The 15052-nt window shown below is 35.5% G+C and overlaps 2 protein-coding genes across 8 annotated transcripts; both read right to left on the bottom strand.

Moving 5' to 3' along the window:
- Positions 1-160: 160 nt before the first annotated feature.
- Positions 161-5068, bottom strand: LOC125188654 (ER membrane protein complex subunit 2-like). The gene is made up of 9 exons (XM_048085635.1): positions 4761-5068; positions 3772-3836; positions 3529-3577; positions 2047-2141; positions 1825-1910; positions 1683-1742; positions 1447-1528; positions 690-803; positions 161-580 (listed from the first exon to the last, which is right to left on the bottom strand). Exons 1-9 carry the CDS (start codon positions 4945-4947, stop codon positions 410-412), a joined length of 909 nt encoding a protein of 302 aa, XP_047941592.1. The 5' UTR covers positions 4948-5068; the 3' UTR covers positions 161-409.
- Positions 5069-5567: 499 nt separating this feature from the next.
- On the bottom strand, positions 5568-14447 carry LOC125188651 (pleiotropic drug resistance protein 3-like). Of its 7 annotated transcripts, none has more exons than XM_048085625.1 (23): positions 14243-14447; positions 14060-14145; positions 11532-11616; positions 11125-11284; positions 10958-11034; positions 10762-10815; positions 10598-10688; positions 10179-10480; positions 9827-10108; positions 9435-9748; positions 9165-9325; positions 8981-9084; positions 8666-8819; positions 8448-8579; positions 8245-8318; positions 7836-8168; positions 7464-7754; positions 7275-7358; positions 7072-7205; positions 6584-6811; positions 6303-6474; positions 5963-6217; positions 5568-5886 (listed from the first exon to the last, which is right to left on the bottom strand). In XM_048085625.1, the coding sequence occupies exons 1-23, from the start codon at positions 14354-14356 to the stop codon at positions 5620-5622; spliced, it is 3954 nt and encodes a 1317-aa protein (XP_047941582.1). In that variant the 5' UTR covers positions 14357-14447; the 3' UTR covers positions 5568-5619. The 7 variants fall into 7 exon arrangements, with proteins under 7 accessions (XP_047941582.1, XP_047941583.1, XP_047941585.1 ...); XM_048085626.1 differs by having other exon boundaries at positions 11532-11633; positions 14086-14145; XM_048085628.1 differs by having other exon boundaries at positions 11532-11633; positions 14243-14446.
- Positions 14448-15052: the final 605 nt, after the last annotated feature.

The following is a 15052-nucleotide window of genomic DNA, read 5'->3' as shown; positions in this document are numbered from 1 at the left end:
ATGGAGAAAGTTTATGATTTTAAAAGCAATTATCCCTATAAAGAAACTGAATTACTATCCAAAACTCAATACCTCAACTTTTTATATATATTAAAAAAGACAATGCTTCGTCTATTCCAAAAGTAGAAATCGATTACCAAAACTCCAATACAAATGATAATTGCAGGGAAAATAAAATAAAACATGTTAACTTATTGAGGGTTCAGTGAGCTAACAGGACTGAATCTTACATGGAATCGGTTATAATCCTCTAGTATAGTCAACAATTATATTCAATCAAATTTGCTCAAATTTAAAAATCGTGTCGCTCAAGCGTAAGCAGCAGGCTAAACAATAACGTTTTCAATATATCGCTCCTGAGGCACTGTATGGCCTTTCATTGAGGCATCGAGCTATCACGAGTTATGGATCATGACGAGACTTTCAAGCTTCTCAGGGCAGAACTCAGGACTGAAACTTTGGTAGGGGATTGCTGCTTATAGGCTTTCTCCAATGCTTCTGCTGAGAGAGACTGCAGTTCCGAGTTCTCTTTATCATCCTTGTTACGACCTCTAGTCAACTGTGCAAGAGCTGAAGCGCACTGGTAAAGGAACATTACATTCAGTCAAATGACAAGCTTAAGGATTAAAAATGATTATTAGCACACATTTCAAAACCATAAACCAGATGAATTGTGATAGAAGTCAGACCAGGCATATGCCGAAAAGAGCCCGGTTATTCTTGCCACCAGTCAGATCTATAGTTGCTGCATAATATTTCTTTGCCGCGTGAAGATTTTCAACTCCTCCAAGTGTGTAGAGCACCTAGAATCAGAAACAGATAAGAAGAAATTTTACCTGATTCTGTAACAGTGCTTTAGTTGCATAAAAATGAAACAAGAATCATGATTTCCTTTGTACTATATCTGGATAAAGCTACATGTCTTCAAATAGAAAAAGAAGAAAATGGTATTCACGAGGGCATCAACGCCTGGAATAAAAGCATTACGATACAAATATTTTTTATGAAATGTAAACAACAATAAAGATAGAATTTTGGGGTAGAAAATCACTATGAAGTAACAAGTTCTATACATGTATGCCTCATAGAAAAAGATACTCCCTCCGTCCCACAAAGATTGTCCCACTAAGACCGGGCACGGGTTTTAAGAAATGTAATGGAAAGTGAGTTGAAAAAGTTAGTGAAATGTGAGTCCTACTTTTATATATTAGTTTTATAATAAAATGTGAGTAGGAATGAGTTAGTGGAATATGGGGTCCACTACCAAAAATGGTAAAAAGTGAAATGGGGACAAACTTTGTGGGACGGACCAAAATGGAAAAATGGGACAATCTTTGTGGGACGGAGGGAGTAACTAGTAGCAGATGAAACCAATTCTGTGAAACACGGAGATTTAGCCTTCCACTTGGATCAGCTGGAAAACAGAGTTCATTTTAAGCTACTTACATCAGCATAGGAAAGGTGGTATAGTGGAATAGTTGGGTGAGATAAGAGCAGCTCCTCGTAACAGAAGGCAGCTTGCTTATACCTAATCATTGACAGAGAATTGAGCGAGTTAAAAAAAGAAGATCAATTGTAACATCGATATAATACTATCTAGCAACTTATCTACGAGATCAACCATGCTCAATTGCATCAACTCTCAATCAGGTAAATAAACTAACAGAGAAAGAGATACCCACATTTGAAGAGAAACATATATTTCTGCTAGTTCTCTCCATGCATCATGATCTGCCATGAATCTGAATAACCAGCAAAAGTCAATTAAATAAATCACTAGAAAATTCTTCATACTCAAGAAACAGTTGAATTTGATTCTCTTACATTTCAAGATACTTGTTCAACCACTCAATTGCTCCTGAAAGATTTCCTTGTGCCTTAGCCATTGCTACCCTTCTTTTGTGTATCACCTGAGTATTTAATTTCAAGATCATGTTTGGATATGCATGTAGCTCTTCCATTTTATAATGAATATAAATGCATTTATAGTTTTGGTATAGATCATGGAAGTTAAGCAATAAGTGGAAAATCAATTTCTCCGTGCACCTGATCAAATTGATTCTCTTCTAAAAGGCTGGAATAGGCCTTTTCAGCTTCTGCCCATAGACCTTTGGCTTCAAGCAATATTGCTTCCAGCCTTCCTGCAGATGCAAATGGTATTAGATATGCAGGATGCAAAGAACTTGAGGAATATAAGCACCACCAAGATATTTTTTAGAAAACCACGCACATCCTAATATATGTGACTGGGCTACAATAAATTTACTCTGTTTAAAATTCAGAGATAGACTGGAGGAAACCAGGACGTAACTACCAATAAACATTCAACATGTTGACAAAAAACACACAGTTATTTCAAAGAGCTTCTGAAAGAGAAGGTTTACAGTTCAACAATAGAAAAATTAAACTCATACTCGACATTGAAAAACATGTGTGATAGACACCCATAAGTTAAAAAGTTTCTAATAAAAAATGAAGGGCGTGTAATCATTTGGCTTGCTAGTGAAATAATACCAAAAGTGTTTGAGCTTGGATATTTTCTACAAAACAGATTCACTATTAAAATAGACAAAGGGAAAAGTGAAACATTGACAAATTTCAGCAGCTAAAGATTCAAACTAGAAAGATTTTATCTCTATTTTCTAGCACCTACAGACCTACTTATTCACACTTTCAGGGTTGAATATTTTCTTTGCCCTATTTTTATTACTGAGCTCTCACATATCTTGTACCAGACTACCAGATCACAGAAGCTCCCTTCATTGTTACTCATATTTTCTAGCACCTACAGACCTACTTATGATAGAAGTATATCCCTGGTTATGGCTTTTTTTTTTTAATTCTCGCAGCACCACCATTCACTAAGATACGGAGTCACAACAATATCACCAACTAAATACTTTAGATATGACTATGCTTCTACTCCAAGATGAGGTTTTTCACAGTGCAACTGTGCAAGACCTAGTTTGTACACTGAACACTGTTGCAAGTATACTTACCCTCATCAAACAGCTAAAACAAAAACCATTTACCTGTTTGTTTCCAAACTGGTGTGTGTTCAGAAAACTAATGTCGGAATCATAAGTGGACAAAGAAAGTATATACGAAGATAAGGGGTGTGATCAATTGCTAACTTTCTTAAGTTGCTAACTTGCTAACTCATCAACACAGTGTATTAAAAATGTCAACACAATGACATTAAAATGTCAACACATGATTTTGTTGAACTTCAATATAATGTGTTGATATTATGTGTTGACATTTTAATGTCACCGTATTGACATTTTTAATACACTGCATTGATGAGTTAGCAGAGTTAAATAGTTAGCAATATAACGCACCCCACGAAGATAAATATACAGATTCCACAATTTAATTTGGAAGCCAATAGAGCAATAAATCAACATAACAGTAACTTTAGCTGCAGACCTTAAGTTTAGAAAAGATGGTGGAGTTTTCATAATTACAGAATATATTATCTTTTAAATCACCAAAAAGAATATACTACTATCTATTAGATAAACTCACCAACTCGTTTACTCTCACGAAACTTCCCCTGCAAGATCTTGATATATTCCTACAAAAAAGACCCGTTCAAATAGTATGAAGGATGCATCAAGAACTGTAAGATTATCAAACAGAAATACTTAAAAAAACAAAATTCACAGTTCTGGATATGGAAGGACAGGTTATGTTTGAAGCCCAAACTAAGGTATTGCATGCTCTGCTAGCTACCATTATATAATTTTTCACATCAGATTAAACATATACCTTTGCCACATCAAGACGCTGGCAGTCCATTGCAGCAATAGCAACTTGCTCATATAATGTCCATTCTAAATTAATAAGAAGGGAGGAAATTGTCAATCTAACATTGAAAAATAAATAAAGCAAAGGGTTAACCTGTATCTTAAACCAAGCAATATTCATAGGCATTATTGAACACATAAGATATGCTATTTAAGATCATAACGAAACACATAATATCCTAAATGAAGCCAAGATTTGCACAATAATTAACTGGCTGCACATGTCACTAGCCCGTTCCAAGGTTTGCAACTGATTAATTCTCTACACCACTCAGGAAGCATGAAAAGACCACCAAGGACTATCCAGGTACAAAAAAGTTACCGAATTGTATACTTACAAACATAGCGAACAGTGACACAATGGCGGGAAAGGTGCTTAATAATGTGATTGCTTAAAATTAACAGCTCGGCCACAAATCTATTAAGCAACACACATTGATGAAAATTAAAATTTGTGACATCCGACATCGTCAGCTCTTAACATTCAACTAAGTGCTCATCTTCCCCACCACAAATGAAAACTAAGCATTTCAAATCGAACTGAAATCCTTTGGCACCCATGTTTTTCTGTGTGCAAAACAATGCCCGAAAGAAAAGATACAGTGATGAATTAACAGATAGCGCAAGAAATATCACTTCACTCCCACAAAACAAGTGCAAGCAGGAGGTAAACTCTCAATATCCAACTTAATTAAGCACAAACACCCCCCCCCCCCCCCCAAAAAAAAAAAATAGAATCTCTTCAAAAATCGTAGTTTCAGAAACAAATCCACCAATTTTTCTCAATTGATTAATAACAGTATAACCCAATTTTGGCCCACTTACAGCTAAAAGGGACAAAAAGAAGTACAGACACGATCACAAATTCACAATCAAAATCAAAGATCCAATACACGCACGTTCAATCTAAACACAAAAAAACTCGATCTTTAATGAGTGAGAGAAGATGACCTTCTGGGCCAAGTGCAGATCGCTTCTTAGGGTCGCTGAGAATGGCGGAGCCGTACTTGAAGACTCTGTCGGAGCGGCGGAGCTTGAGCTTCCTGACGAGGCAGAGGTACTCCCACGCGCCGCCACCGCCGTTCTCCACTTGGTTTTCCAATCTAATCAGTTGTTCTTCCTCGGTTTTGCTCACCATCTTCACACTCTTTGAGCTTTGGTGTGTGTGTGTGTGGTGACGAGTAAAGTAGGAGAGCGGCCGGCGAAACCCAAAATCAAAATTTAATCTTTGCTTTGGTATTAAATCTTGGTTGATTGAATCTAACTAAATTTTCATTCACCGCTTTTTAATCATAAATCTTTACCTAATGTTAACAAACTAAAGAGTAATTACATTTAATTTATATTAATAAATCATTACTTTATACAGTTTTTTTATGTTTTCAAGTGGGTTTGGAGGTTATAAGATATATTGGCTAATTATGAATATTGCTATATGATTCGCGTAATAATTAAATTAGATTATATACCTTTCACTAAGAGAATTTTATTTAAAGTAGATGAGTGGTTAAATTTTTAATTGTTTAAGTAGTGGTTTTGAATTATGAATATTTCTATATATTTCGCATAGTAATTAAATTAGATTGAATATTTAAATACCTATCAATAAGAGGTTTTTAATTAAACTAGACGGTATCCATCATTATAATTTTGTCATTTGTAAAATGTAAGATGGTTGTAACTTGTTTCTATCCTTCTCATTCTTTTCAAATTATGCATTAAAAGTTAAAACTCATTTTTTTCTCAAACCAGTAGTACTTGTTATAAATAGTCTGTCCATTTCAAATAAAACAAGACAAAGATGATCACTTCACCTTCTTTGGTAGTTAAACTTCCTAATGCAATAAGCAAAGAGAAAAGCAAAGAGAATAGGATAACAAGTCAAGACTGGAATAACCAAGGGTAGCATGTTATGCTGAAATCCAAAATATTGAGTGAGAAATCCGGCCACCGTCTTCCTCTCTCCGAATACTGCAATCTCCTTCTCCACGTCTCCGTATTGAGACGTAACAACTCCCTTCAACGACCATGATGTCGGAACCACATAGTATAACCATATCCACCACTTGGGAATTTGCTGCCAAATCAACAACACAATTCCATTAGCGTATTTCAAGTTTGAAAAAAATAAAATAAAATCGTGAGATACTTACCGGGCGAGGAATAAAGAAGCCAGCAAACAAGTTGAACGTCGTGTAGAAGGCTGACTGTAGAGTGGCTGCCACCGGAAAGCTCGGAGTGATTGCAATCAACAGCATCCCAAGATATGTGTAGGAGAGTAGAGTACAAAACATGCAGTAGAAATATACAAAGACCTTGTATGCTGAAAACTGGTATCCAATCATAGGATATGTGATCACTGTGAATACAAGTACTTGAACGAAGACGTATGGGATCTCTACGATGACCTACAATATCGAGTCAGCCACTTCTCTCAACTCATACAGAAAATAGTTAACATAGTTCTATTAAGTTGCGTTTGAATTCCTTTACCTGAGCAGCTGAATATGCCCACGAAGCATACATACCAGCGAAAACCTCTCTGTAGAACACAGTTCGTTCTCTGTTAATGTATGGCAATACCGACTGACAATTTTGTATCCCACAAAAGATTATAGAGCAATATGTTGAACCAAGTAGAGTCAGTAGACTCTGCTGATCATGTCTGTTAATTAAAATAGCAACATATTAGAACTAAAAGAGGCACTAGTTAAAAATATGCGCATACTTGATGGTTGATACGATTCAAGCATGGGTGTAATTCATATACTTACAATTTCTTGCCTTGACCCCAGAACAGGAATCCAAACAGAAAAGATGCATTAAGCATATATGTTGTTCGGTGCAAGTTGTACGATGGACTTCTCCAGTAAGACCAGTGCTGCTTCCAGAGGCAGGTTGTGAATTGTCCCCAGCCATTTTGAGCATATCGCGTAGGGAAGTGTAAATCTTTTGAGCCGGAAGCTGGCATACCAAGTCTCTTCACAAGCTCTTTGTTATCCCTATAAACCATGCAACATAATATGTTAGGGTTGAATTACAAGCTGCACGTCACAATTACATTTTGACATCCGGTTATTGAGCCAAAAAGTAGACTAATTTGAAGAAACTTAGAAACAGATGATAAAACAACGCAAAGGTCACCGGTAAGAGTGAGACAACATATCAAGTTATAAGAAAATTATGATGTCAAATGCTGCAGATGGAATCTTAGTGAAGAAGAGCTCAAAGATGAAAATGTCAAGGGCTATATAGGACTCACTCGTGCAAAGTAGAACCGACATAAATTTGACCAAAGTCTATGCCAAGTTCAGCTTCTGACGAAGCAGAAGTCACCTCTAGTATCCACGTAGCAGGATTGCATCCATCTTTAATTTTAGGCACTCCAGAAATACCCTATTCAAAAGTTAAGAGAAATATATTGATAGAGAGAAAGAGATATTGCACACATCAGAAGATATATACCTCAAAATATTCAATCACTTTAGAGGAGCAATGTCCCATGGGTCCAGAATAGATCATGCACCCTCCAGCTTTGAGAAGTAACAACTGAAGTTATAAAGTATATCCAAAAATCACATTATGTAGCATCAAGTTAGATGTCATTTCCTTGTGATGGGAAACATACAACAAATTATATATTGCAATTGATACCTCGTCAAATGCTTCAAATATATCTATGCTTGGTTGATGAATGGTGCAAACAATTGTTCTCCCGGTATCAGCTACGTTCTTGACTGCACGCATGACAATTGCCGCTGCTCTGGCATCCAGACCAGTTGTAGGTTCATCCATAAAGATGATTGAAGGGTTAGCAACAAGTTCCACAGCTATTGTCAACCGTTTGCGTTGCTCAGTTGAAAGACCATCAACACCTGCAACGCCCACCAGTGCATCTTTGATTCCATCGAGCTCAATGGTTTCCAGAACTTCTTTTACAAACTCCTGTGTGAAAAAAAAAAAGAAAAAAAAAAACTCAACCCAATGTAACCTTAATAGAAAGATTTATGAGAGTGTGGCTCATACTGATTTTGTCTTTGGGTCAATTTGGGAATCAAGACGTAGCCACGCAGAGAAAATGACTGATTCTTCCACGGTGATTTGAGGAGAATGTATATCAGTTTGTTCACAATATGCTGAAATTCTAGAATATGTGCTTTGAACTTTTGGATAGCCTCCGATTTTTATCACTCCTTCTGTAGTTCCACATGTTTTTCTACCAGCAAGAACGTCAAGAAGTGTAGTTTTTCCAGCTCCACTGACACCCATGAGTGCCGTTAGAACACCAGGTCTAAATGCACCAGTAATATTGTGAAGAAGTTGAAGTCTTTTCTGAGAGACTCCGTGCTTCTTCATTGTCTGATAAAAACATTCATGGAATAAACCATCTAAGTTCTAACTAGCTTATATACTTTACATGGACTGTTGCTCTTACCTTAGGAGGTTCTACATAGTATTGCACATCTTGGAACACTATACTTAGTGGTTCAAACGGTAAAACAGCTCTACCTGTGATACGATGATGAATGGATCCTCAATAAATGGAAAAGGGAAAAAAGGACAAAGAATGTCACATAGGTTAACATCTCAATCATCATTCACACGTGAACAAGAAAGGAATTAAAGGGAATTTGTGACCTCTATGAGATTCAGCACTAGAGCTTGCAGAAGAAATTCCAGTTTGTTTCTGTGAATGGACGTTACAGACCACTTCTTTTTCACGTAGTGCAGAGAGTTTCTTGATTGAAATAATAGCACGAGAACCAGGAGCTGATGCAGTTCAAGATGTGTATAATTTGATTAGTAAGCCATTTTGGAATTTGATGCAGACTACAATAAAATCATTTCTTTCTTACGTTTCAAGACACTCGAGGCCAGTGTGAACCCAATATTGAAAAGGAGCACAAAGCCAAACATGACACCAAGAGATATCCAAAAGAAATGTCCGTCGTGATTTAAGCCATGATTTTCCAGTGTTTGACGTCCGATTGTGGAATTACCAGATAGTTGCTGTTTGCAATCATGTAGTAGACGAAAACAATATCAGCCACAATTTCACAATATTAGCTCAATTACTCCATTTTTTCCTCATATAGTCCAAGAACTACTCTATTGTACTACTACTAGCAAAAAAAATCATTAACAATATTCTGATAGAGATGAATGTTCACCTTCTGCCATCTCGGAGCTAGAAATTCATTTAAAGAAAGGCCTATCTCCCCATATGATAATGGGGAAATCCAAAATGCCCACTTCAACCAAATTGGCATGGAAGCTACAAGACAAAATCATAATAAAATACATGCATCCTTTTTTTCAAGAAAAAATTACAAAAGAAATAGAATCAGTACTTACACTTTGGGATCATGAAGCCACTTAGAAGAAACATAAACAATATTACTATACTACTAGCTGCTGCAGATACAACCACGGTCTGGCAGACTGCTGCCACAAAACGGAACAATGATATAGAGGAAAAGTGAACAGCAAAGAACATCATCATTTGGCGGAAGAACCTATAACACATCAACAAAATACAATAATAGTCGAGAACACATAGCTATTCCAACATTGTAGTTGATGATGATTTATGAGATGAATGTATGAATATGTAGTATCATTCACCTGCCAACCTCCGGGCTATAGCCAATCGTGTAGTAAGTAAAGCATGTCCAAAGCAAAGATTCTAATAACGAGAGTGGAATCTTGAGAATGGTAGCTGGAACTGCATATGCCCATGCAGGGTAGAAATGCAAGTCTCTCTGTTTGTAGAAAACTCCAAGCCTTCCAATAGTCATGGAGAGCTCAGGTATACCATCGACAACTAGAATAATCAAAGAGTAAAACAGAGCTCCCAAGTAACTATTCGCATGGAGAAGATCGATACTCATCTGTGTCCTCAAAAATACTGTCATTGTAATAGATGCCAGTATGACCAGCTGAAATCAAGCAATGTTTCTATATAAGTTAAAAGCACATATAAACGTATACCAACCATGATATGCTTTTGTGCATACCTGGACAGATTTGAATACGTAAACGAAGGAATTCCTTTTCATCAGAAGAAGTTCTCTTGACATGCAGGTGCTAAAAAGATCCCATTTTTTAAGTGAATACGCATTAAAATTGAAGGATTCGTTTTGACTCTTGGACTTATCGGAAGGTGCAGATAGCTCCTCAGTAAGCTTACATCCGCGGCGAGACTCCTTAAATTTCCTTGAGAACATATGAACTGAAACATAGTTGTATTTTTCCCAAGATTTGTACCAATACTGCTCTTGATCTTTCGGAGCAATAACCTGGAATCAAGTCAAAATATTTTAATATTATCACTTTCAAAGATAAGAAACAGATATGGGGCACACTTGCCTCCTGAAGAAAACAGGCGACTTCTTTCCTTCCAGGACACTTGAACCCACAAGTGTCGAAAAACTCAAGAACTTCATCTCGTGGTCCATGATAGACAATCTTTCCTTCAGCCATGAAGATGATGTCATCAAATAGATCATAGATTTCTGGAGCTGGCTGGAGAAGTGAAACAATTATGGTAGCATCAGTGGCATGACATAGTTGTTGAAGGAAAGAAACGATCTGGTATGCCGTTGAGCTGTCTAAACCATTTGATATTTCATCCATAAAGAAAACATTTGTTGGTCCAACAAGCATCTCACCTGCATAATACCATCTTGAATCACCTACACTTATCTGTAAACCATTTAAAGATGAAAAACCTTTGATTTGGGAGTATATTAGCATGATGTCAAATAAATATCTGCATATTAAGCTACCTAGTGTGAGTCTTTTCTTCTGACCACCTGAGATGCCTCTTCTCATGGCGTCTCCAACGAGCGTGTCAGCACAGATGTCAAGCCCAAGAATCTGGAGAATATACAAACTATAGACTTAAAGTATTGTAGTGAGATATCCATACTTGAGCTAACATGAAAATTACTTTCAGAATGTAGTCAGTTTGAAGACTTGTCTTCTCTCCTTCCACAGAAATTCCCTACACATTCATTATTTACCATACATGAGATTTAGTTTAATGGAATCTAGTGTGCTTGTTACAGGTTCTGAATTTCGTAATACGGCATTTCAGAGGGAGTATATCTTAATGGAATTTCAAATTGCAAAGAATATTATCATACCTTCGGGAAAGTATCAACGTTAGGGTCTGGAACAATATTTTCCTCTTTCTCCCTTTTGGCGAGCTTCATCAAAATTTCTAAACGAACAAGAGCACTGAAGATCACTTTGGAATACTCAAAAACACAACAAAGTTTAAAGTTTTTTTTCCACACATAAAGTGACTAACCTGCTCTATTTCCAATTCCCTGACAACGACCTGAAAAATCGAGTGTTTCTCTAACAGTAATTTCGGGGATATGCTGATCATATTGGCCTACATATGAAGAAACTTTTTGTACTACAAAGTCTTGGAGATTATATCCATTGTACGAAATCTCCCCTGTCATCTGTTACAGGCTAACTTCAGGTATGAATCATTTAAGTTAACATCAAATGGATAATACAAAATGATGATACTAGCTCCACTTGAAACAAATTTATCATGTAGTAGTATTTGGGAACAATAGCATTTTGTGTCAACACTACTTTGAAACGCAAGTAAAATACTCACACATGAATTAATAACCATCCCTTTCCTTTTACATGCAGAACTAGAAATAAATAAATTTGAAATAAGAGGAGAAATAAAGCCACCTTGAGCGATCTCCTGAGATTTGATGAAAGAGCCTTAAATAATGTAGTCTTCCCACAGCCTGGAGGACCAAGTAGTAAAGTCATTCTGCAATGGATAAATGACTGAATTGAAGTGAAGAATGATTCCAAGTAATCTATTGAGATTACACACACTTGCTGTGTACATATGTTGATGTCGAAACTGGTAAGGGATTTTCTATATTTTTGACATAATTGCGTGGTAGACAAAATGGCAATGATGGAGAAAAGGAATGTTTTGTGAATTAAGCATGGAAGTTGATGAAAGTGAATTAACTTCACGTAGGATAGGAAATGGAATGCTGTAGGGCTGGGTATTCGGTTTGTCGGTTCTCGGTTAACCGAGAACCGAAAATGTCGGTCACGGTTCAGGTCGGGTTAGGAGACCTGCTTTGACATCGGTTATCGGTTACCGAACCGAAAACCGACTAATTAAGCCCAAAGGCCACGAGCCACATATATTCAGACTAGGGATGTCAATTCAACCCGAAACCCGTGGGCCGGCCCGAACAACCCGGTAAAATGAGCGGGTTAGGGTTGTAATTTTATTACTCAAATACAAAACGGGCTAAACGGGTTGGCCCAAATGGGTTGACGGGTTAAACGGGTTGGCCCGAACGGGTTGCGGGTCGGCCCGATGGGTTGCAACTTTTTATTAAAAATTATTAAGTTTTAGGGTTTTTTTATATTTTTTAATCTTCAATCTTTCTACATAATCATTATACTTTTCCACTCGATCCCACAATATCAGCTTTAAAGTTCCATCTCAACTCATTAGTCCACCGTCTCATCATCTGCCACTAGTGTCTTACCACCACCAAAGCCAATCAAGACAAAATTAAGAAATAACTCATCAAAATCTTAATATATTTATAATTTTAATAATGATTCATGTAAGATATGATTTTTAATTTTCACAAAGAATTAGTTACTAACAATGTCAGTAGAATACTAGTATGAAAATATGAAGATTTTATATGATTCTACTTAAAAAGAAAAAAAGTATCTAAAATTTTAAAATCATTTATAGAAGAAAATTTTGATACGAATAGCCCGCACCCAAATAACCCGGCAACCCGAGTGGATTGGCCCGAACCCAAACGGGTTAGCCCAGTTAATATCCCTAATTCAGACTCATATTTATATGGGCCACGAGCCACATGTATTTTTAAAGCCCAAAGGCCATGATTAATTTCACTAAGGAAGAGACTTATCTTTTATAACAATGTTTTGCATTCTTGTTATGTTGTAAAAGTCGATGTGGGAATTGGGATAATCTTAAGATACATAAGTGATTTTGTGGGTTCGTGCAATTTTCTTAAATTATGTTTTTAATGAAGGTGAACTTGAAAGTGAGGCATAATTTAAATTTCAATTTAAATAATACAAATAGATTAATACAATTGTTTTATATAGTTTATAAATTAATTTTTATTTTATTTTATGAGATGTTGGCAAATAGTTTCAGCCTTGCTTGTTAATTTCTTTTTCATTTTTAAATTTCCTTTTCTATTTTCTTAGAATAATATTTCCATGAAATCCTAGATTCTATAAATATTAGTACAGTAGATATAAAACCGAGATTAAATAAATCTTAATAGAGTTCTTTGTCAACTATACAAATTTAGTTGAGATTAATATATATTACAACTATTAAATATTTTTAGAAGTTCCTATATAGATTAGCTATTAAATAACTATATATAAAAAATAATTTAACCAAGATTTTTACAACTATGAGTAAGGTTTACATACACCCAATAACGATGAACACATAATAAATAAATTTTGTATTTTGTTTTGTTGTGATGGCCTTTAAATTTAGTGCACTGCCACAAATATTGCTGCTAAAAGGTAAACAAATAATTGTTGTTTTTCTTTAATTCTATAGTACTCATAAAAGTATAATGCCACTTTTCTATTTGTTCGTATAAAAACTTTATTAGTTTATTTGTAGCAGTAGTACATAAATGTAAGCATAAACTTACCATTGTCCCACATCGTCAGTATAACAAAGAAAGGAGAGATTAGGCCATTATAAAAGGAAGTAAAATGAGTTCATTGGATAGTGAAATTTTTTAAGGAATTTTGGTTCCACTCGGTTCCATTGGTTATTGGTTAACCGTTCGGTTCTAACCGAAATAACTGATTTTTTGTCGGTGCCGGTTTCGATTTTTTATTTGGAACTGAAATATGGTCGGTTAACCGACTTGTCGGTTTGGTTAGGAACCAACTGACCGAATACCAGCTCTAGTCAATGCTGTTATGATATTGAAATTTGGTTTTGGGGTAAGAAAATATATATCGCTTTAGAACTTCGATGATTGAAATTATCAATCGAAAATTCAGTTCGGCTAAATTCCAAGAGATCATTCATGTGGTGATTTCAAAGATATTATTAGAATACGAACATTTTAAGTTACTATAATACTTACCTTTCTCATTATCAATTTGATAAATTACTTATATTTCGATCCTAAATTGATAACACTCTCGTATAATGTTTGTACCTTCCAGGCTTGATGATGCCACTTACATCGTCAAGAATATTTATGTGTGTCTTTCTTGAGTTTAAACCAAGAAGCCTCGTTGCACCCTGCAAAGAATTATAATTAATGTTATTTCTAAATATTAATAGTATATGAGTAACAATTAAGAAGACAGAGTGAAGATAGATTATGCACAGTACATACCAATTTGAGTGAATTCCAAAGAGTTGGGAGAGGCTTCCCCTTCACAACTTCACACTCTGCCTCCACCCTCAACTCCTTGTATCGAACCTCTACTGCTGGAATCGCCATTGCCATTCATACCTTTCTTCCTTGTGTCTTATAGTACTACCTAGTACTATCCCTCTCAATTACAAACACTTTATTTCGAATCATTTAGTAGTGGGGAATGTGTGACCGAATATAATCTACTTATAATTAATTGGTATATTACTAAGTTTTTATTGCAACTACCATATTATATTGAAGGTGGATGTTCTTTCACCAACATTCATGTACTAAGGTTCGACTATGTAACGACTGCAGTCAATGCTTCGAATCCAATTCTCCTTCCTCTAACTAAAAATATCATATTAAAAAAATTAATAAATCATAATTGATGGAGTATTTACTAAGTTTGAATAATTGCAAATTAATAAGTAGGGGCTAAATTTTCAAAATTTTACTTCAATAAATTTTTAGACAATTTTGATTATTAATAGGGGCTTTTATATAATTGTATGTATAAAATATGAATAAATTTTAGAAGTTTATAATAAAAAAAAGTTAAAAAAATCAATTCATTAGGCCCCTCCCCCAATACATGTAGTTCCACCAGTGTTTACATGAATTTTAGGTGTATTTTGGTGCATTTGAATATGACATGTACAAATTATCAAGACTTAAACTAAGTAGTAGTAGTAGTAGTATTCTTTGACGGATAAAAAAATCACTTGTTTTGCAATCATAACAAAAGTTGCTCGGTACTATTGTGAAGATTGTGTTCATGGTTCT

This window comes from Salvia hispanica, chromosome 5, assembly GCF_023119035.1.
Source record: "Salvia hispanica cultivar TCC Black 2014 chromosome 5, UniMelb_Shisp_WGS_1.0, whole genome shotgun sequence".
Lineage (NCBI taxonomy): Eukaryota > Viridiplantae > Streptophyta > Magnoliopsida > Lamiales > Lamiaceae > Salvia > Salvia hispanica.
The sequence above is the reverse complement of the archived record's forward strand: the minus strand, read 5'-3'. Positions and strand labels throughout refer to the sequence as shown.

Excerpts from the sequence above, each read along its gene's own strand:
- LOC125188654 (XM_048085635.1), bottom strand. The coding sequence starts at position 4,947 with ATGGTGAGCAAAACCGAGGAAGAACAACTGATTAGATTGGAAAACCAA. Across the intron at positions 1,529-1,682 it reads ATATATGTTTCTCTTCAAAT|GTATAAGCAAGCTGCCTTCT; the intron begins GTGGGTATCTCT and ends GTCAATGATTAG. Across the intron at positions 804-1,446 it reads ACCACCTTTCCTATGCTGAT|GTGCTCTACACACTTGGAGG; the intron begins GTAAGTAGCTTA and ends TTCTGATTCTAG.
- LOC125188651 (XM_048085625.1), bottom strand. The coding sequence starts at position 14,356 with ATGGCAATGGCGATTCCAGCAGTAGAGGTTCGATACAAGGAGTTGAGG. Across the intron at positions 11,285-11,531 it reads ATCTCAGGAGATCGCTCAAG|ATGACAGGGGAGATTTCGTA; the intron begins GTGGCTTTATTT and ends AGCCTGTAACAG. Across the intron at positions 10,816-10,957 it reads ACGTTGATACTTTCCCGAAG|GGAATTTCTGTGGAAGGAGA; the intron begins GTATGATAATAT and ends ATGAATGTGTAG.